The 21,863-nt window shown below is 43.3% G+C and overlaps 2 protein-coding genes across 5 annotated transcripts in view; one reads left to right on the top strand and one right to left on the bottom strand.

Annotated features, from left to right (window-relative positions):
- Positions 1-3,537, top strand: part of FBXO11 (F-box protein 11) — a 79,432-nt gene extending 75,895 nt beyond the window's left edge. For all 3 annotated transcript variants that reach the window (XM_075147325.1, XM_075147323.1, XM_075147324.1), the window contains exons 20-23: positions 59-166; positions 1,512-1,620; positions 2,029-2,127; positions 2,206-3,537. In XM_075147325.1, the coding sequence (XP_075003426.1) occupies positions 59-166; positions 1,512-1,620; positions 2,029-2,127; positions 2,206-2,335 (446 nt within the window). In that variant the 3' untranslated portion in view covers positions 2,336-3,537. The remainder of the gene's footprint in view (positions 1-58; positions 167-1,511; positions 1,621-2,028; positions 2,128-2,205) is intronic.
- MSH6 (mutS homolog 6) lies at positions 3,504-18,559 on the bottom strand. 2 transcript variants are annotated; one of them, XM_075147321.1, is made up of 10 exons: positions 18,291-18,559; positions 16,919-17,121; positions 13,992-14,170; positions 10,002-12,546; positions 8,361-8,626; positions 7,618-7,735; positions 5,260-5,349; positions 4,589-4,743; positions 4,202-4,401; positions 3,504-3,673 (listed from the first exon to the last, which is right to left on the bottom strand). In XM_075147321.1, exons 1-10 carry the CDS (start codon positions 18,536-18,538, stop codon positions 3,592-3,594), a joined length of 4,086 nt encoding a protein of 1,361 aa, XP_075003422.1. In that variant the 5' UTR covers positions 18,539-18,559; the 3' UTR covers positions 3,504-3,591. The 2 variants fall into 2 exon arrangements, with proteins under 2 accessions (XP_075003422.1, XP_075003423.1); XM_075147322.1 differs by having other exon boundaries at positions 10,002-12,543.
- Between the last annotated feature and the right edge of the window lie 3,304 nt (positions 18,560-21,863).

The raw sequence follows: 21,863 nt of genomic DNA, 5'->3' as shown, positions 1-21,863 counted from the left end.
CTAAGGATTTAACTTTCCCACTTTCTTTTCTCTTCTTTGTTCCCCTGACCCAATAAAGGTATTGAAATAACAAATCATGCAACTGCAACATTAGAAGGCAATCAGATTTTCAACAACCGCTTTGGAGGTTTATTTCTAGCATCTGGTGTCAATGTCACGATGAAAGGTGAGCTTGAGCCCTTGTTGGTTGTGTTTGTTCACTTTGCATTTTTTTATTTGGTGCTGGGTTTTGGGTTTATCGTACCAGTTTTTCCATTTTTGGCTCAGATTTGCTACCACCTTAAGCCAAGTTGTAAGTAAGAGTTTCAGCTGAAGGTAATAAGCCAAGCTAAGCTATCTTAGATTTTTAGACAGCCAGACACTTTCAAAGGTAACTTAAGGTTTTCCTATCATATTAAAACTCTGTTATTAGCTCTTCTGTCTCAACATGGTTTCCGAACTGGTTACTGGTCTTTGGCCTAGCTCAAATTCCAATTCTAAGTTAGTATAATGGAAAGTCTTTTGTAACATATCTGAAAACAAGTGTCCAGTAAAGAAACATGCCTCGCTTGGCTTTTAGGATCTAAAAGCATTGAATATTCACAATCCCAAATCACTTTTTTTCAGAAGATAGGAGCAGTTTACATACATAAAATTCCTATGTATAGTGGGGAAGTGTGCATGAGACAAGATCCTCTTGGAGGAGATTGGCGTGATGGTTTGAATGCCAGACAGCTCCAGGAGGTTATTCTAGAAGAAAAAGATTCAGTTTGCAGAATTTCTGCCTGCTTGGCTGTACTTGTTTATGCCTTTTCCTGTCTGTTCTTTACACCACTTAAAACACAAGCTCTGGCTCCCAGCTTCACAGCCCCTGGGCTTACCGACTGCATCCGTCAGTGCTGTGATGCTACTGGGAGCAGACAAAACTAGTTTGAGGTGCACTTTGGGACTTGACAGAAGATCTAGTAGTTGAGTAACAGAGAGGATTATCAAATCTGCTGTGCCTGGGACACATCTTTTAAATGCTGGAGGTGGTCAGACCTAATTCCCACTTCCATTGTGTTGGAAAGCGCCTTAAACTCCCCTGGGGGGGAAGAGCCATGCTGTTCTGCTTTCTAAGGGATGTGTGAAAGGCCTTATGGTAGACGAGAGACTTTCACATGTTTGGGTTTCAGACTTCTCAACAGAAAACTTAAACCTGATGGAAGGCTTGTTTCTCTAACTATTTGTTCACAAACAGTATTTAACTGAAGGCTTATCAGGTATTTGATGCAATGCGTGCAAAGAGGAACAGTCTTTCTGGTCTGAGGAGTGCATTGCACTGACTGGGCATTTGCCTTGTAATCTGGCACTGAGGGTTTGATATGCTTAAATGCCAAAACTAAAATACAGGCATAGAACTAACTGTTCCTCATGGCTTTAGCTCTTAGGAAGGCGGGGGGGGGGGGGGCTCTGCTTTAACACCTCAAGGAAAAAAAAAGTCATTGATCCAGGTGTGATTAGTTCTTGGCTTTTTTTTTGCCCCCCAACAGATAACAAAATAATGAACAATCAAGATGCCATAGAAAAAGCTGTCAGTAGAGGCCAGTGTTTATATAAGATATCAAGTTACACCAGCTATCCGATGCATGACTTCTACAGGTAACGGGTTCTTTTCTGTCATCCACAGTACAAATAAACACAGTTCAAATAAACACAATTTCTCTTCTAGCAAGACCCCTAAAACAGTTGCCATGTCTGTTAACACACAAATGTGTGCTCTTCCTCAAGTGCAACAGAAAAGGATTAAACAAGTTCCCATTGTCTTGAGGAAAATTACTGTGAACTGTTACTGTGAACTCCAGCCTAAGGGATTATACAGCAGAACTGCTTTTTCGAAACAAGCAACCAAAAGTATGCCATGAAATCCAAGTTCATGTAAAATTCTCAAGTTTTACAGCCCTGTGCACATCCTTTCTTCAGTGCTGTTCTGCCCCCACACCCTCCCCGAGTGCTTTTCTCGGCCCCTCAGTTTTTGATTCATGCCTAACGTGATGTATTTTACTTCAGATGTCACACCTGCAACACCACAGACCGTAATGCCATATGTGTGAACTGCATTAAGAAGTGCCATCAAGGACATGACGTAGAATTCATTAGACATGATAGGTATGTTTCAAACGAGTACGTTGAGCAATTTCGACAACGCAAGTAAAGTAGAAACTAAAGAGCTCTCTTTCTTCCTAGGTTTTTCTGTGACTGTGGTGCTGGAACACTGTCTAATCCCTGTACGCTTGCTGGAGAGCCTACACATGATACAGATACACTATATGACTCTGCTCCACCTATAGAATCGAATACATTGCAGCACAACTGAATTCCTTTCAGAAAGAAAGTCCTGCCATTCTAATATCGTAACTGTTAAAACTTTTTTTTTGGAGGAAGTTATACTTGCCCATTTCTGCAGAAAGAGACTGTATTAAAGCGGATGTGTGAGGTGTTGACACTATGGAGCTCAACCTACCAAAAAAGAAAGTGGCAATATGTTGACTCAGGATAACAGAACTGGGCGTTTTAGCATTACTGTGTAAACAAAGACTTTGAAGGGACAGAAGTGAAGAAAAATAAGCTGCAATTTTGTACAGATACCAACTTCTGAAAGCTGGTGTTTTTACAAGTAGCATTGAAACGCAGTCCAACTTGCAGTAGTACTATTCTGTAGACAAGCAGCATTCTTTGTTGCTGCCTTTATGGACATGGGTACCAATTGCTTTTGTAACATGGTAAAAAATGTGAGCTAGCACTTCTGCATTTCTTTTGATTTTTTAACATTTATTCAGATTGAGAAATATGATTTTAATGCTTTAATCTCATGTAGTTTGTTTCTAATTTCAAGCAAAAAAATCTTATTGTACTTGAATGTGTCCTGTTTTGTTAGCACACCTAGACTTGCTGTAACTGTACTCATGTCCCAGTATGTACGTTCTTTCTATGAAAGAGAAAACACTAATCTTAAATTATATCCAGCAATTTTTCTGGTGTCCTCTGAAGTTAGAATAATCTCCTTCCCTGCCCCAGCAATAGTCTGTACTCAAACCACCCTAACAAAAAAAGCGAGTGTTTTAATGAGACTTCCTAGACTATAATGCACTATAAAACAAAGTACCCATGTAACTAAGTTTTGTGAATGAAATTTTACTATGTTTTAAAGTACGCAGTAGAAAGTCTCCTCAAAACAGTCTTGTACTTTACTCTGTTCATAGTTTTTTTTGAACAGTCTGGACATTACTTACATAACCTGCTGGAAATCACAGCAATTTCCTGCTCTAATGAAGCTGAGACAAGTATATATACAGCCCTATACAGTTTCATAGCTTTTTTCCATTTATGTGTATTGGTGACAGTGGGTAATCAACAGCCTGAAAGTGTATGCATGTACCATAACATCTAGACTTAATATATTGTGGAGTACTCAATAACCATTATGTAGAGGGTAGGTAAGAATTAAAGGGTTTAATTTCCTAGGAAAGACAATGGAAAAATGGTCATTTTTAAAAAATAAAGTTTATTAGATCATAATGTTGTCTGATACCACCTTTTTGACAAACCGCCAGTACAAAAACACTTGTGTTCTTAAAGGTGATCGATCATGGTGGTAAGTTTCTGAACAGCATTTGCATCACCCGCAGCACCATCCACCACCAGGCAGAGATACCTAAGGGAGATAATGAAGTCAGCATTACTAACATGGACACCGAGGGGCAGAGCCTAAACGTCCTGTTGCCTGCACAGCTTGAGAAGGGACAGATGCCATTTCGTGTCTGGTGTAAAGGCTGCCAGCAGCCGTCACTGCCTGATGCAGAGGCAGCCACGGGGGCTCCGGTACTACTGTGACGTCCCCCGGTGCCCCCCCAGCACGGCGCAGCAGCCATCGGCTTATTCACGCATTCCTGCAGTTCGGCTCGCAGCCAGCCTGGCACCTCTGTGCAAATTAAGCTCCTAGCCCTAGAGACTCGCAGTGACCCAAGGCTTAAAACACTGCGTTACTCGTCATATCCGCCATCCTGTAGTCAGGCTTTAGTACTTCCCTCCCTCGCTGCTTGTGAAGTACATTTGGTATTTGCAAAAATAGTTTCCACTTCCCCCTCTACCATGAGACTACGAGCAAAAGCCACTGCCCAAATTTTAAAATGGATGCCTACTAAGCAATGTGCAACTTAAAACTGGAAAACAAAGGCCTTACCTAAATATTCTCAGTGAAATGGTAGCTTTTTCAAATTCTTTCGCTTTTCTGTGCCCCTTCTGAATAACTTCCTCTGGAATATTAGCGAGTCTTGCTGCATTGAAGCCATAGCTCTTTGGACACGCTCCTTCAATGAACTTATACAGGAACGTAATCGTTTCCTGGCTTGGATCTTCACTCTCGTTTTCAACCATACATGCCTAGAAAGAGTAAGTTACAAGTCAGTGTATGTAATACTTACAGACTAATAAATGCGTGAAACATCGCATCCTTTTCTCAGGACACCTCTGTGACTCTGGGCAAAGCACATGCAGCACAAGATCTGCCGCCACAAGGGGAAGTCCTGTACGTCAGCGCTCACGCCTCCTGCCTTGCGCTTACACGTACCATGTGACCAAGCCGCACAGCCGCGTTGTGCGAATAATCCTCCACCAGCGAGTGGTAGTGTGTGGAGAACAGAGTCCGACACTTGATTTTCTCTGCAAGTTCTTTCACAACTGCACTCGCGATAGCTGTTCCATCAAAAGTAGCTGTGCCTCTGCCTGGAGAAGAAATGGAAAAGCAAGGACAAACGCAATGCATTGTTTGCCATGTATCAGTTTGCGCTGTTTGTTTTTCTCCCTCCTGGCTGCGTGGAAGATGGACAAACAGCTGCGAGTAGTGACAGCCACCAGCATCAGGGTGAAGGACCTGGGTGTTTGCCCTGTGACAACCACAGTCTCTTCTGCACCGCACAAAAAGACATTTCCCCTCTCTTGAGACTCGCTACTGGCTTGCTCAAGGGATGCTGCAAGCAGTTATGCAAAGGAAAGCTGGAAAACTCAGCTAGAAATAGGCTAATAACGACTGGGTGGTGGGAGGTGGTGTATTAGTTCCCAGGGCACCTAAGAAATACATGTTTTACAGAAAACTACAGAGATACTGACCAGTTAAACACTAGCAGCATTGTGATGAAACTGCCCCTGTGTACTTGGTTGCCATTTAGACAGCCCAACAACCTCAGAGCTAGTCTTTACTCTTAGATTTAATCTCCATCTATTACAAAGTAGACTAATTACCCAGTTCATCCACAAGAACAAGGGAATGCTCTGTTGCATGCTGGAGAATGCTGGAAGTCTCGCTCAATTCAACGAAGAAGGTACTTTCACCTTTAAAAGAAATGACAAAAAAAAAAAGGCCATGAAGTAGTCAAAGATCTGAAAACCACAACTAAACCCCCATTTAATCTGCACTAGAGTCTTGGTCAAGCTAAACTGAAACTTGACAGCAAATTGAAGATGAACAAAAAAATAAAGCTTTTTTCCCAGCATAAAAATGGTGGGCCTCCATTTGCCAGAAAAAGCAGGGTTTGGTTCCTTAAGAGTACCCACATGGGCACAACCACAATTAATTGAGTAAATAAGTTTTAGGCCACCTTATCTGTCTACTTTTAATAGCACTAGTCAGATGTACCAGCTGGACAAAAAGAGGGGCACAAAGGATACAAGATGGGGAGAATCTTTTGCCCCTTCTTGCTCTTAAATGCACGAGGCAGGCCTAAGGTGTGTGGCTTTTCAGCGTGAAAAAGCAAGCCGAAAATCTTAAAAAATACTTAAGAGACTAGACTTATTGGTTTGGTTGTTGATGCCATAAGGTAATGAATTATGTGGATAATTAAGGCTATACTCCTATGTACTCTGCTTGAGTGAAGTATGACAAAAGAAATATACTGCTGCTAAGGACTGGACATCTTACAGGCGTTCCAGCAACCCAGATAACACGAGGCCTGAAATTTAGACCTGAAATTGTTTAGCAGATTACAAGCAGAAGTACACCATTGTTCAGACCCTTGCACACAATAAATCTACACGTATAAAGTCCAGATTTACTAGTTCTTTGTAGGGTTCATTCCAAATAATCACATGCAGCAGCAATTAACGTAATTCCAGAGCAGGCAAGTATTTACTTCCTGTACTCATGCTGCACGAGCACTGCTGTGCTCGTAACCTAAGTTTTTCAACATGAATTTTTAAGCAGTGTCCAGCAATCCTGATTTTCTGCATTTATTTAAAGACATTTCCAGGATTTAATATGTTTTTAACAATGTTTAGGAATAACCATTTATTCACTTTAGAAAATAAACCTCTAAAATTACATAGGCAATTTTAAAATATTACTTAAAATTTACTTCACAGAAGTCCTGCCGACATCCATTATGAAATGACTGCCATGGAACAACTTTGGCTGTGCTTTCATTTCTACACAGTGTGGAAACCAATGCGTCAAGAAGAGATTTCAAAGCTAGCTCTGCTGTGCAGCATTCAGCCTCATGATGCGAAATGTTAAAACATTTGTGCATGTATTTGGAAGAGAAAAGAACAGCTCTCAGTTGATAGAAAAAAAAGTTGAAAATGCTACATTTTTCTAGACCACCTCTCTCTTGCAGAAAGGGCAATTTTTATTTCTACCATAACCACTTAAGTACTCTTCCATTCTTAAGATTTCTTTTTGTACTGAAATTAAACAAAATGGAAAATAGCTGGGCAAGGAAAGCCTTAATAAAATTCTCTAGCTGCAAAGAAAGCAGCTAGATTCCCCCTTGATTTGGGGAAGTATAAATATTTTTTTTAATTAACAACTCAGAATGATTCATTTCTAAATTCCTTATGTGCAACAAGTTCAGGAGGCTTAACTCCTTTCATATTCACTGACCCACATTTTTCAGCAGAAAGATCACAGAAAAGCTGCGCCCTCCTTAAATGAGTTGTGATACTACTCTTATTACCACAAAAAATACTTTGTTTTTCTAGCCCCATGACACTTTGCCTACCACCACAGGTAGACTTCCCCATTCCAGTTGTGTCATCCTCCACTTCTGTCTTCCTCTCCACGGAAGAAACAAAATACTCCAAGAATTGTCAACTACTGCTTCCAAGAAGGAAGCCTGCCTCTCTCTTCATTGTCTGAAGAAATCGGATTTCAGACATAAGGCAGGCATTCTGGTTGAAACAAGGGACCGTTAGTCCTTGCGAGAAGGTACAAAACCAACTCCTCTACAACAGCTACCTGAACATCACTGTCCTACTCCAAAACACTTAGAAGAAGATACCTATGTAAGTAGAACACAATCAACTGTACAATATCCAGAAAGATATTCCTCAGACTTGCATCCGGCTGGAAGGCAGGCTTTTAATATTATAATTCATCAAAAAATGATTCTATGTGTCCGTCAAAACTAATGGAGGACAAGCAGATCAAACAAATCTAGCATAACTACAATTCTGTTTCTGCTCTGAACAATGAGAGACAACAAATCAGGTGCCCAGCTCTCCCTGCAAAATGAACAGACTATCCCTTTCCAACTTGCCACTCAAAGCAAGAAAAGAAACTCACTCGGTGGCAAAGGCACTTTGGACAGCTGGATCTCAGAAACTCACCTGACATAATTCTGTCTGAGGCGCCAAGTCTCGTAAATACTCTGTCAATCGGTGTAAGCCTGCAAACTTCAGCAGGTACATAGCATCCCAGTTGAGCCATTATAACCAGGAGACCAGCCTGCAGAACAAACATTATAACATTTAAACTTTTACTATGTGCTTGGAGCTTCAGTTCCACACAGAGAACGAGGGAATGAAACTATGTTTCCCCTAAAACAAAGACTAGAGTACATAAAGATTCCTACTGTCTTAACTGCTCCAGGCTGCAGCATCATAATCTCAAGTAGGGCTAAACTACTCTGAAAGCCTTCAAAACACAAGTTATCACAGCAAGCAGTGTTTATAAAGCAAACTCCCTCTTGCTTTCCCAGTTGCCGCTGATCTCTATTTTCATCTTGTTCAATCTACAGAAGCATCTTCTGCCAGATGATGCCAAGTCCTGGATAAGGCCACTTGAAAAAGATAAAAGATGCTCCATCACTTTTTCCCAACCATCTCTCATTAAGAGAAATAAAACTTATTCCTCACTAAAGTAAGTGAAAGTAGAAAATCTATCTAATCACAGGCATTTTCTACCAGATTATATTTTGCCTTTACAGTGTAATTGCTGTACTGTGCTGCACACCCTGAAGACCACTGCTGGGACCTCCTCTGACATTTATAAACAGTCAAGTCATGTAATTTCTTTATGCAAAACACAGAGGTACTCTGGAACATCTAATCTTACGTAGATAGTCAATCACCTGTCTCATGAGCGTAGATTTGCCACCCATATTTGGGCCAGTTACTAACACACAGGAGGCTTCACTACTGCTATCTTCATCTTTGCTGCCTATCACGATGTTATTAGGAATAAAATCATCCCCAAAGAAAGTTTTTGTAATGCATGGATGGCGTGAATTTTTAAGTTCCAGGAAGGGAGGAGCACTATCCACAGGCAGTAGAATTACAGGTCGGCACAGTGGTCCATCACCATCTTGACTGTAGTTAGCAAGGGACATCAAGACATCTATAAGATTAAGAGAAATTCCAGTAAGTCACGCTTTCACCTTTTTTTACTCATTCACTGGAATGCATTTACTCATTGAATAGCATTTTTTTAAACACGATTTTCCATTTCCATTCCATTTTCCTGTTAAGGGAAACACCCAAGAAGTACTCCACAGGAACAAGTAAAAGGTGGGGATATTCACAATGTCTTTCCTCATTCCTTCCAGATTTCTACTGATGTCAGATTAAAAATCCTCCCCTCTAGTTTTCAGTTTAAAAGTCTTTAAAATCTGCATCATTTCACTTCAAAAGCTATTTTATTAATGTACATGTATAAGATACTACTTTCTTGCATTGGTTTTTAATTTGGAACAAGATAAGTAAAGAGGAAATCAGCTTCTGTGACAGTGAATTACTTTGTTAAGAATCATAATACTGCTTGAAAGTTGCCAGAATAAATTTATATATTAAAATTCTGTTGGCCTAGCAGAAAGCAGCAGCACAATCCCCCTCAATTAGCCTAGCTCTAAGGTTCTAAAAGCTGATTACCTGCAAAATGAGACCACGTTATGTGATTTTAGAGACTTTATGTACACATATTACAGCTGAGCCTGAAAGCTGTCTCCCTCTCTGCTGAAAATCAGTTCAGTACTTGCCCTGGTAGTGTGGTGTAGCTAATGTGACTGCTTCCCAGCTCTCCCGGCCCACTCAGAGAATCTGTTCCCAGACAACACTCGCTGCCGGCCTGTCCTCCCTTTTCTGCCCCAGTGGCATTGACAGAGTGCTTTCATTTTTCCCTGGAACAAAGACATCCCAAAGTGCCTCATGCTAGCAGAAAATTCACAGTACAAGAGTACGCCAGTCCTGAGAAGGGAATACAGGAGACCGTTCTACCCCAGAAATTTAAGGAAGATTTGGGGAAGTCTTCCTACTAGACTACCTTCTTCAAGGCAGTGACAATGACCCCTTTTTTATTTTTAAAGGCTGCTGAGCAAGCAGCCTGCTCAGATGGAAAGGAGATGACTAAGCAGGTTAGATTTTTATACTGCCTTCATTTAATAAGAAGCTACTAATCCACACCCAAGAATCCTAGAAGCAGTGAGAGACCCACCAGGCTACACTGAACTGTGAGAAAAACTCAGCTGCACACCTACAGTCACACAACAGGAATGAAGAAAGAGCTTGCAAACATCAAGACCCAGCAACTGTTCTGCCGTTTACTGACAGGAAGGAAACAGGTGATCACTATTAATTATCAATGCTGTTATCACAATCAGAGTTTTTCAACCACAAATTAAGAGCTGGCAACAAGCCTTTTTTGCTTTTTTGCAGATTTCATCATTTACTATACAAGAGTATTTTTACTATATGTCAAAATGAAGAAAACCTCTTACCTAACACAGCAATGCATTCCACAGCTGTCTGCCAGTCTTTGCTATTTTTGTCGAAGTTGTAAAACAAACGCCGCATACAGTCTTTTAGTGCTGCATCTCTGCGCTCTTCAGCATTAACCATGGCGGCCAGCATCTTCTCGATCTCCTTGGTCCAGTAACGTTTATATCCCTTCCTGGTTGACTTCAACTCGTATTCCTCAGGCAAATTACGTGATATTGCACTTTCCGGTATTTCCATTTGGTATCGGTTTTTGCCTGCCCCCCAGTACAGCATGGATTTGAATCCAAGCAGTTTGCGTTGCTTATCCAGGTACTTGTGAAGATCTTCCTCAACAGCTTTAATATCCTGTAGTGCTTTATCATAATCGGGGTCAAAACCCGCCTTCGGAGTAATCACTCCTGTCTTTCGAGCCTGGTTATGATCAAAAGCAGTATCCCATCTTTTAAGCTCTGCACTCAAGTCTGGGAAGCGGCCGTCTGGATTTTTGGCTTTGCGCGTGACTAGCTGCTTAAGGACTTTGGATTTGAAGTCACTGGCAACTTCTTCCATGACATCGACAATTTCATTCATTACCTTAAACCCCTCCAGTGCAGACAAAAAGTCAGCAATTTTTTTTTTGCTGTATTTGATTTCTTCATAAAAGATGGCTCTGCTGTCAGGATGGTTCTGACTTTTAAGTGGCGATCCAATACTGTGGATTTTGCTGAGCAGCCTTTCAAGGTCAGGGAGTTTCTTCAGGTGCTCACTAACTTCAGACATTTTATCTGGCACTGCCAGAAGGTCCTCAACAGCATCTAAACGATCGTTGATGGATTTAGGATTACAAAGTGGAGCGCAGAGCCACTGTTTCAGGAGTCGCTTCCCAAATGGCGTACAACAGGAATCAATCCTTTCCAACAAAGTACCTTCTGTGGTCCCATTGGTTCCGTTCTGCAGGACTTCCAAGTTCATCAGGGTGACACCATCCAGCACCATCCGCTGGTCAGTTTTGGCAAAGAAACTACCTGAACTCGTAGTTTTTGCAGTATCAATATCCACAGGGACATACTCCTCAAAGTTTGCCAGCGATAACAGCTCCTGATCAATCAGACATTTTTTGAGATAGAAGACACATCCCCCAAGAGCTGACAAAGCTAATTCACCGTTTTCACCAGGAGTTAATCCCAGCGAGTCACTCTCTGAAGTCAGAGATTTGATTACAGACGGCAGAGAACATCCATTTTCAGAGTTCTGTTTCTCCTTGAAATAGCCTTCTTCAAGAAGGACTTTTAGTGTTTTAGATGCATTCCAGAACTGAGAACCAGAGATCAGCCCTTCCTGAATGCAAGAAACTAGTGAGCCCTTCAGTATCTTCTGTGTGTCCACAGACAGGTTCCCCTTCTCATACAGTACCTGCACAGGAGTGTAATGCGCTACTAAAGTCCTAAACCTCGAACAGTGCCGGTCATCTGAGAACTGGCCTACATAAAACTTCCCCACCGACGTGTCAACAAAGCAGACCCCATAAACACGTTGTCCAGAGGAGTCTTCTTTTTCCTTAATGCACAGAAGGTATTTATTATGGTTCTCAGAGGGATCACAGTCCAGAACGCTGTAAGTCTGAGTTCCTTTGGTGATGATTCTGCATATTTCTCGGCGTACAACCTTGTCAAATTTTGTTGGGTGGGCCATTGACTTGTAGCGCGTTTCCATCATTTCAGGAGTTTCTGTTTGCTCAACACGGGCTACCTTGTAGCCTTTCTGCACTAGAACATCAGAGAATCGGCCAAACGCAGTTTCTGGAAAACCGGAATGGGCCCAAGTACCTTTCATAAAGATCAGGCCCAACTCATTTACGCCAGTGACTGCATCCATATGATACAGCTCATAGAATTTTCCAACTTTGTAGAAAATCACAGCATCAAAGTTTTGACTTTTCAGCTGCCACCACCTCCGCATTCCTGGTGTACACTTGTTGAGATAGTCCTCAGGTACATACAGAGTACATGGGTCATAATCGGGGTCACCCTGCCGTTTCCTGTGCGCATCTTTCTTTTTCCCTTCCTGCAGCCAATCAAGCTTTTCATGTTCCCATACTGCGAAGCCACCGATGCCTCCACTGCAAGTATTTGCTTGAGATTCAAAACTTTCAGGTGCAGCAAATGATGTCAGCTTAGACTTGGCTTCTAAAGAAACTGTTGCTGCTCTTTTGGGCGTTTCAGAACGTTCATTTTCTAAGCTACTCCTTTTAGCAGGCTTGTTTATCTCTTTTCTCTTTCGTTTAGAAGGGACTTTTATGGGACTTTCTGCAACACTCTCTGCATCTGTCTCTGTGTCAGTAGATTCATTTTCATCCACCCCACTACTAGCTTCCTCGCTGCTGGCCGCTTCTTTCACATCAGGCTTGAACTCTACGTCAGAGCCATCATGATCACTGTCAGAATCCAACACTCTTCTTCTTTTGGCTTTTATGGCACTTTCCCTGCCCGCTACTCGCTTATTACTCTTCACATCCTCCTCACTATTGCAGTCATCACTGTTGCCTGATGCACTTTCACTCATCTGCTGGAAAAATAAACTGGTTTACCTATAGAAAATTCTGGCTACAAAGTAAAGTATCCCTGCTGCAAAAAGAAGTGCAAAAATGTACAATAATGCAGTAGCTATGATACTTCAAGCAAGAAGCTGAGCCACAGCCAATTCCGCTTACCTTCACAGAATTTAATTTTTTTCTGGGTAACAAACTGCTACTGGCCAGTGGCATAATTACTCCTCTTTGTATTCTTTACAGCTTTATTTGTTACTTTGCGTAAGTGATGCTGAACAAAACATTTAAACTGGACAAAAGGCATATGGTATATGAAATTCGGCACAAAGGGGGAACACCTCCATAAGCCAACTCTGTGCTGTAATTTTTTCCTACTGGCCTATGTCAGAAATGCGATTGGGTTTTGCAGCCTTTCAGTACGAGCCTATGTGAGTTTTGCCTTTTTTTTTTTTTTTTTTTTTTTTTTTTTTTTGAGTTAACTACCTATTTCCACCTACAAACATACTACCTTATAACAACCTTCAAGAAGATTGTTTTCTTTCTCCTAGATATGCACAAACTCCATTATTTGCCTTTTCAGCCTGAAACTTCAAGAACTCCAGCGCCAGTGGTGGAAAAAAACAGCAGTGGAGGGACTGTAATGAGTACGAAGCGCCAGTGCCCACTGCACTGTTGCCACAAACATAACACAATGCTTGGAGTGGCACCTGTCCCTCAGGGCAATGTCACTCTGGAGAAAGAGCAGATGGGCCATGCTGACAGAAAACCACTATCCCATTGACAGTTTCCTCGCACCATTCCTTTCCAACAAAATCTATTCCAATGCATATGATGGTACTGAAATAATATTTGAATCATTCACAATACAACATGAATACAATACAATAAAAGATCTCTTTTTAGTTACCCCACCAACAGACTGGTGTTAACAGTACAAGAATTTGTATTTTAGTGCTACTGCACAAAACAAGGGCAGACTCCAAAAATCCAATTTAATGCCTTAAGATGAATACTCAAAAAGTTAGACATTTCTACATTATGACAAATTAAAACTTCAGATCGAACTTAGAGGAACTTGGAACATGAATAGCAGATACAGAAGACAAAAAGATGCACCAGAAAAGAAGTACTTTATGAGTGAGAAAGTGGGTTACCTGGGTTACCCAGGGAGTGATCAAAGAGAGTTAGAGAAATTAAGTAATTTCTGAGGTCAGTCCTTACCATACAGAACATCAAAGAGATATTTTCCAACTAGAAAAGGTGAGAGACCAGCATATGACCTGACAACACAGAAGCAGTACAAAAAAAGACATATGGATACATATGCATGCATGATTAAAGAGCAGATAAGCTGTGATTACTGTACCAGAGAATTGCAGGATATTCCATGCTTAGTTCCAAGAGACAGCTTCTAAGTTCTAGCACTATTTCTGAATATGACAGTAAGTAAGAAAAATTTTACCTCCATTTCCTCCTCTTCCTCCTCCTCCTCTGTGTCTGAAGGTTCACTGCATACTGCCAGTTCAAGCCGCTTAGTTTTATCTTTACTCATTGCATCGTCCGCTAGCACCATTGCTCTTTTAATTTCAGGCTTTGTACTATAAAACATACCTCCCTTCAGCGTCTCCCCATCTGATGAACCTATAAAACCACAAATAATTTGTCAGAAACTCAAGTTGGTCTAGCATTTAGCCAGTCCTTTAGTTAGTGTTCATATTCCACTTTTGGATGTGTTTAGACAACTAGTGTAATTATCTAACATTCTATGTTGTTACCAGTCATTCCCACCACGTCTTAAATATAGCAACCCATCACTCATTCAGGCTATAAACTATCCCTAGAGAAAGTCTAAACACTCACAAATGAAATGCCTACCTAGTACATGAACACTTGAAGAATTGTTTCTATTTCTGTAACTCATTACCACATCTGAATACTTCTAAGCTAAGCTCTAAACACTAATTATAGTTACTATTGAAAAGCAACACTTTATACTAGCAGCACAGCAGACCTGACTGAGACCACATGGCTATTTTAGCAATGATAGGTTAAGTTCAACCATAAAGTTCTCTTCAAGTTATGAGCATCAGTCATCTATGACATAGACCTCTTGGCTAAAGCTCTGCTGGCCGTTCAAACTGCTCCTGTAAGCGCAGCAGGGTGTCCACACCCAACACCAACCTATTAGCCAGATTAGCTGACCATCAATCATGCTGGCAATTCACCCTGACGCTGCTGGGTATCAAGCAAAGCCTACTATTAATAACTGCACCATTCCCTCATCCTCTTTAGTATCTCTTGAGCACCACAGTTCCTCCTTCCACTAGCTGCACATAAACACAAAAACAAAGCCAACCAATCTACAGACTGATTTCTAGAAAGGGTTCCCAAAGATGCTGAGACACATCTGAATGCCATGCTCAAGAAACGCATGGTATATATTACATATTATATATTCAACTTGGGGAAAGAAAGAAGGGGGACATAAGAGTACGCTATAGATGGGGAAGGGCGATTCCCTTCTCTGCTCTTAGAAGTTCAGCTGGCTGCATATGACAGTAGGATCTGCTTGAATAGGTCCTTACAGCCGCTCTTGTGAATCCCTTCATAGGCTGCTATTAACTGAAGCTTCAGCTCTAAGCCAATGGTAGACAAAAGGCAGCGGACTTGTAGGAGGCCAACTATCTCAGAAATAAGCCAAAAAGAATTCTTTCTCACATTCATTTCTTTGAGCTTGCAGTAGCAAAGCATGGAGCTACAAGTAGCTGCTTCTACAGCACAGATGCAACACATTAACAAACCAGATCTCCATTTTAGTTTTGCAAATGCAGTGAGACAATCTAAAAATATTTTGCGGTTAATGTTGACAATTTAACAATGGCAGGAGAAAAATCTTATCATATAATTTAACTGCATACTCAAGTGTGCAACACCTGCATATTCACATAACCAACTTGTATGTAACTCCACTTCTTGCATGCCCAACTGTTAGAAGTCTAGCCCTGTGCTGTCAGTTACAAACAATAACAAAATGTAAGAAATTTCTCCATTTTCTTACCCAAAGACTCCAATACTTACTTTGTACACAAAGATGCTTTTTGTCTGAATTTAAAAGCAAAGCATGTATTTTCAATATTTTTACTCTGCTCTGCACTGATCACATTTCTTGTAGATAGACCAGTGTTTCTGTGCTTAAAACATTTTGAACACTTATTATTTTTCTGCAATTTTCTTTTGATAAACAGATCAATTCTCCTTACCTGTACTCCTGTATTTGCTTCTAAGTATAACTTCAAGCTGTTAAAATATATTTGATTCTTTTAAAATACCTTCAGGAAAGATACATATAAACCAAGAACCAATTCACTTGTGTTAAGTTATGCTAACATTTATGGTAAAAGCATTATCATTTTAACTTAAAACTAACTATGGCTTAAGGGCAGTACATTTAAGTATAAACAAGCCAAAAAAAGATGACAACATGATCACATGAGATGGAACTCTGATTTGTAAAAAGGAAGAAACTGTTTAAAGTCAGTTGTTTCACTAACATCATAAGCAAACTCTACAGTGTATCAAAAATACTGTATTACACCCAAAGTATTTGTTTGACTAACAACAAGACAGTTTACAGCAACACGATTTACACATGACAGTTTACAGCCAATGATTTAGAGTTTTCAGCAACAGTAAAATTACAAAACAAGGGGAAAACAGATCATTATTAGTACGGTGAGATTTATTATGCAAAATGTTGTTTTAATTCTTGATTAAATTTCATTTTCATTAGTTAGCCAAGTCATTTCTTCAAGATGACAAACACCAACCCTGCTCTATAACTACAAGCACTACCCTAACAAACACTCTGACTTCTAAAGTTATGTATTTTATTAACAAAACGATACTGAATTGCTTGAAAGAAATAACACCGCAGTAGAATTAATTTTAGTTACCTAACATCCTATGCCTAGTCTTTTGTTTCTGGACAAACTGCAGTTCCCAAATAGCTGCTGAAAAACTGGGTTTGACATTCCTAGTATTTTAAGGATTTCAGTGCTAAAAATTGAAATAGTGGATTTATCTTTTGTATTGATGGGAGAAATAAAGGAAAAAGGTTTAAAACATAAGCAAGCTTTAAGTTTGTGTTCTAATCTAATAAACAAGAGGGCTTAGTGTTTATGTTTAATGAACTGTATAACCATAAATGCACCTGTAACCCTCAAAAGCTTTCTCTAACTTACAAAGTACAAAACATGCTTTCCCACTCAACGCTAATCTTGGTTTTGCTGCTCTTTCTCTATGGAGAATACCCTACCCTATAGTCCATGCCTATTTTTCCAAAGCAAGTGGCATATTTCCATTTCAAGAAGTTTTATTTATATTTCTTACCTTTATATGGCCTCAGGTATTTAATACTGACCCAGCCCCTCGTAGGGCTGTCATCAAAAAACTGTACATGGACACGAGTGGATTTCCCTTTTCCTCTGACTATTGTTCTTTCAGTCGGATGGTTGTATATGAGACACGGCCACCAAGGATAACCTTCCATCTTGGCCCAGACCAAGTCACCAGGCGAATACTCACAGGAGACACTGCAAAGACAACAGATGTGTAATTTAAGGAACATAAACATTTAAAACAGCTCTCTTCATAAACATAACTGGACACTGCTTCTGAGCACCTTGCCCTCTGAAGGTCTTGGAAGGCTCCTAGCACAAGCACAGCCATTTAGAGCTATGTGTAACCAGACTCTGAATGGGTTTCTTAAGGGAAGGGGAGAGAGTAACTGCGTCCAACCAGACACTAACTAAAAGAAAAAGATTGCAGACTACGTATTACGCATTGTCAACCTACATAACTAAGACAAGTTTTCCTATAGAGGCTAATTCTCAACAGGGCACCTAAAGGAAATGGGCAAGATTTCAAAAAACCCTCAAGCTACAAAAAAACCAAATGAATAAATAAAAACTCGGTCTCTGCTGCAAAGCACCTGATGCAGCTTTTATTCGCTGTCTCCTTCTCCCCCGAGCTTTCAACCCAGCCACTGCCACTCTACCGCTGATGGCTGCGGGTATTCCTGTAGGCTGTAGCCAAACAATCTGCGACATTCGATTAGCTGACGTTTGAGGCCCTTACCCCCCTGATAGAGAACAGCAAGGAAATCTAGGCACGAGTGAAAAAATGTATTTCAAAACAGGAAAAACTGAAGATAAGACCCCCTCTCTGCAGATGTCGGCGTTACCCCGCCGGCAGCCCTATCCCGCCCCCCCAAACCCCGCCTGGGGGAGAAGGCCGCTGGCCTGCATCACCGCACGCCGCTTCTGGGAGCGCCTGCTCCATGCTCAGCGGCCGCTCGCCCGGCCTCCAGCGCGGAGGTCACAGGCACTCCCGCGCCCCCCAACGCGCACTCGCCCCGGGCGGCACGGCTCCCGCCAGCGACCGCTGCCTCAGGCGGCCAAAAGCGCGGGGCTCGCTGCAAACCGGCTCCCCGCGCCGGGAAGGCCCAGGCCGGCCCAGGCGGCGGCGGGCGGCCACCGTCTCCCGGGGTGCGGGGGGTGACACCGGCGCCTCTGCGCCCCGAGGGGTCCCGCTCCAACAGCCACCGGCGACAGCGCCCGCCCCGCCCCCCTCCCGCAACGGTCCGCGCGCGCTGCCCCCCCCCGCCTTCCCCGCGGCGCGCGCTGCCGCTCCCGCCCCATCCCCCCTCCCTTTCCCTCACGCAGGCCGCGGTCCCGCGGCCTCCTCTCCCCCCGCCGGTTACCTGGGGGCCTTGGCGGCCGCGCCGTCCCCTCCGCCCTTCTCCGCCGCCTCCTTGCGCCGGGCCGCAGCTCTGCCCGGTGCGCCGTTGCTCGCCGCGCCGGCGGCGGCCTCGCGGCCATTCCGCTCCCCCGAAGCGCGGCGGCGGGTCCCCGCGCCGGCCTGCGGAGGGGCGGGGGCGGGTGCCGCCGCCCGAGGCGGTGCCGGGGAGGCCTTGGGGAAGAAGCGGAGCAGGGTGCTCTGGCGAGACATGGCCACGGCGGGAACCCCGGCCCGCCGCCAGCGCGCGCCAAACCCGCCACCGGGCGTGGCCGGCCCCGCCCCGCCCCCGGCTCCGCCCCCCGGCGCGCGCGCTACCAGCCGCCGCGGGCGGGAACCGCCGTGTGGGCGTTGCGGTGCTCGCGCGGTGCCGCCCGGCCCCCCCCCCCGCCCGGCCCCCCCTCCGTCACCCGCGCCCGCCCCGGCAGCCTGAACTCCGGCACCCGGAGGGGCTCCCCCAGCCCTCCCTGCCGGCGCCTCCGCCTTCGTCCCGCCTTCCCTCTCCCCGCCGCCGGCAGAGGGGCTGGGGCGCCTCGGGGGCTGCCGTGTGGCAGCGTCGCGGCCTGCTGCGCCGCGGGCGGGCCTTCGGTCTCTCCGTATTAACCACAGGCCTTCCGACCTGCTGAGTCTGAGCCTGCAGTGAGGCACGGTGGGTGCTACCGTTAATGTTGAGACGGGATGAGCTGGGGCCTTCCCACAAAAACATCCTCAGGGAAGGAGGAGCCGTGGCACCCACACTGGAGAACTTCCTTCCCGCCTCCGCGCTGGAGGGCAAGAGCAGCGGCCTGGTGGGAAGAGGAGAAGCCGGTACGTGGCCAGAGGAGAAGCTCGGACAGCTGCCGGCCCTGCTGCCGGGCGGCAAGATGGTGCTTCTCAGCCGGCTTTACTGGCAGATGCAAGCTAAGAAATGGCAGCTAAAACCATAGGATCTCTTCGTCTGCTCTTCCTACATGTTTTGTTTCATATTCATAGGTGAGGCTATGTCCTTTAAAAGCAATTTTTTGGTCATTAGAAGGCAGTCCGTTTCATGGTTCTTAACTGTTGTGCTTAATACTGTAGTATTACACAGCAAAAATAAGAACTTATTTTTATCAGCATGAATTCAGAGAAAAATTACTTACTGTCACTAGATAACTGTTAGCATAGCTTTGTCTTTCACTAAAATTGCCGTTTAATATGGCAAGCCAAAACCTCAGCTACCGTTCAGCACAACTGTAGCCAGAAATGTCCCAGGCGCGCTCCCACCGCGAGTGAAAAAGTGGAACTGCAAGGTAGGGATTTCACCACAAGAGGTCACGCAAACCCAAACGGTACTGAAGGATTTTATCCTTCTAAAAAAATTATTTCCGTTTAATTTCAAAGCATAATTTCCATTTAACTTATCATCTATTGCTTTCATAAACAATCTGATGTGTCCCCAGCTACACACACCTAAAACTGAAGTAGAAAAACAACTGCATTTAGTTTCCTGAGAATAGTCCAGGGGATTCCAAAGCACGTGGACTGTGGAGTGCTTGGAAGTGGAACACGCTGCAGGATAACCCCCTCGGCAGCTGTTGCTGTTCCTATCAAAAACACTCACGAGGACTGGTACCTGCACAAATGTTTGGGCAGCACATTTTTGTCAATTGTTTGCAGGAAATAGGCAACCCTATTTAAATTTGTAACTGTCTGGAAAATTGCACTCTGATCATCCATCTGGCAGGTAGAAGCAGGGAGATGGGCTGAGGCAGGGAGGAGAAAAACTTGGGAGGATGCTGAAAGCAGGCCCAGTCTTTAAAGACGAAGCCTGTTTTGAGCAGAGTCCTGATAGATCCTGGTAGCTTCTCCCTGGAGACGACTGTTGTCAGTTCCTATGAGGAATGGAGATGACAGAAAAACATGAATGGTCATCTGAATTTGGTGGCCTCCTGAGCCAACATGGTATGAGCGCCACAGAAGTCACTTTGGTGTTTTTACGGACCACGTGGTCCAGAAGCTTGAGCGAGGGGCCTGGAGTATGCACCTGTGAGAAGATTAATACTTTGGTTTGCAGCTTTTTAATTTGTCCCATGCAATGATACCAGTTCTCCAGGCCTGTGGTGTCCCCGTGTCTGGGTCTGAGCATTCCTCCATAACATGGTGACAGCCGCTTAAGAAATGTCACATTAGAAACATACCTAAGTTTGTATTTTAGAAAGTCTGGATCCAATGTCGGGCACCCTCCCCAAGGTGGGGTAGCTCCGCACTTTAATATCCACAAAAATGTAGGAGTTAAAATTTGCAATAGTGAATTATTGTACATCCCCTTTTCTCTGGTGGGATCAGGCTGGGGGAGACACAGATCAGACCAGTATTTATCAGATAGCCTTTTATCATGCTGTTATTAATAGCAAGGGACTCATCGCACACTGCATTCACTTACTCCCTCACGCACTTCACAAACGTGCACACTAACAGGTACCCGGATGGAGCAAGACTTGGGAGACCAACCCCAGCTGTCTACTTAAAAGAAGAGGCATGTATTGATGTGCCAGGGCCTGTGAGGTGGGTGTTCAGGAAGTCCCTCCAGATGATTTGTTTCATCGTATATATATGTGTGTGTATATTTTATATATTTATACACACAGATAGAAGATAGATAGATAATCTTGTAGTTTTGCATATAGCAGCCCTCTTGGATGTAGCCTGGGTTGTACGACCCATGGTTGATGCTAGTGGATTTGGAGAGACTCGGCAGAGGCTCAGTGTTCAGAGTTTATCAGTTTTTGTGGATTCAGCAGGACTGCTAGTCTCTGGAGCTCATCAGTTCTTGGCAGACTTTTGCATGCTACCGCTTGGCACGCGCTTTCTCTCTCTTCAGCCTGCTGTTTTCTGGTACCTATTTCTCCATCCCCATGTATACCTGGTAGAGCCATTCACACAAACTCACACAAAAGGGGCTTTTATGACATGGTCTTCAGTTTCTCTCTGGTAAAATATATAATTCTACTTGTTTTTCTACCAGTGTCAGCAGGGTAGGTTATAGAATAATTAAAACATGGAAGTATTTGAAGTTGTTTGATAGGAGGCTATAAAAGATGACATTATTGAAAACATTATAAACAGCTGTGTCCTTCCCCCTTTTTTTGAATATCCTCTTTTGAAGAGAGAACCAGAGGGAATTGTTAAGTTACTGTAGTGCAGACTTTACACCAAGCTCAGCTGAACACCGAAAAGTGCTGTATTTATCTTAATTCTTTTCCTCCCTCTCCCCCTGCCAATGCATACGCAAATACTCCCACACAGCCTTCAACTGTGCTTTTTAGCTCCCTAAGTGGTTTTGAACAATTTCCATTCTAGGAACATTGGAAATGGCAAGGATTTGGCTTTTTTCAAGGTAATGTCTCAAAATTTTTGAAATTGAAACAACTTTGGATATACCTTGCTTTACTAGATTGTACAGTACCTTCTCTGCAGCTGATACAGAAAAGGATGATGGACTGCTGTGTTAATAGTGGATCCAAGAGCTAGCTTGCAATGCAGTGACTCTCTGCTTTCCTCTAGAGTTTGGAATTAA

This window comes from Calonectris borealis, chromosome 3 (genome assembly GCF_964195595.1).
Source record: "Calonectris borealis chromosome 3, bCalBor7.hap1.2, whole genome shotgun sequence".
Lineage (NCBI taxonomy): Eukaryota > Metazoa > Chordata > Aves > Procellariiformes > Procellariidae > Calonectris > Calonectris borealis.
This window is presented reverse-complemented; position numbering and strand designations above follow the sequence as displayed.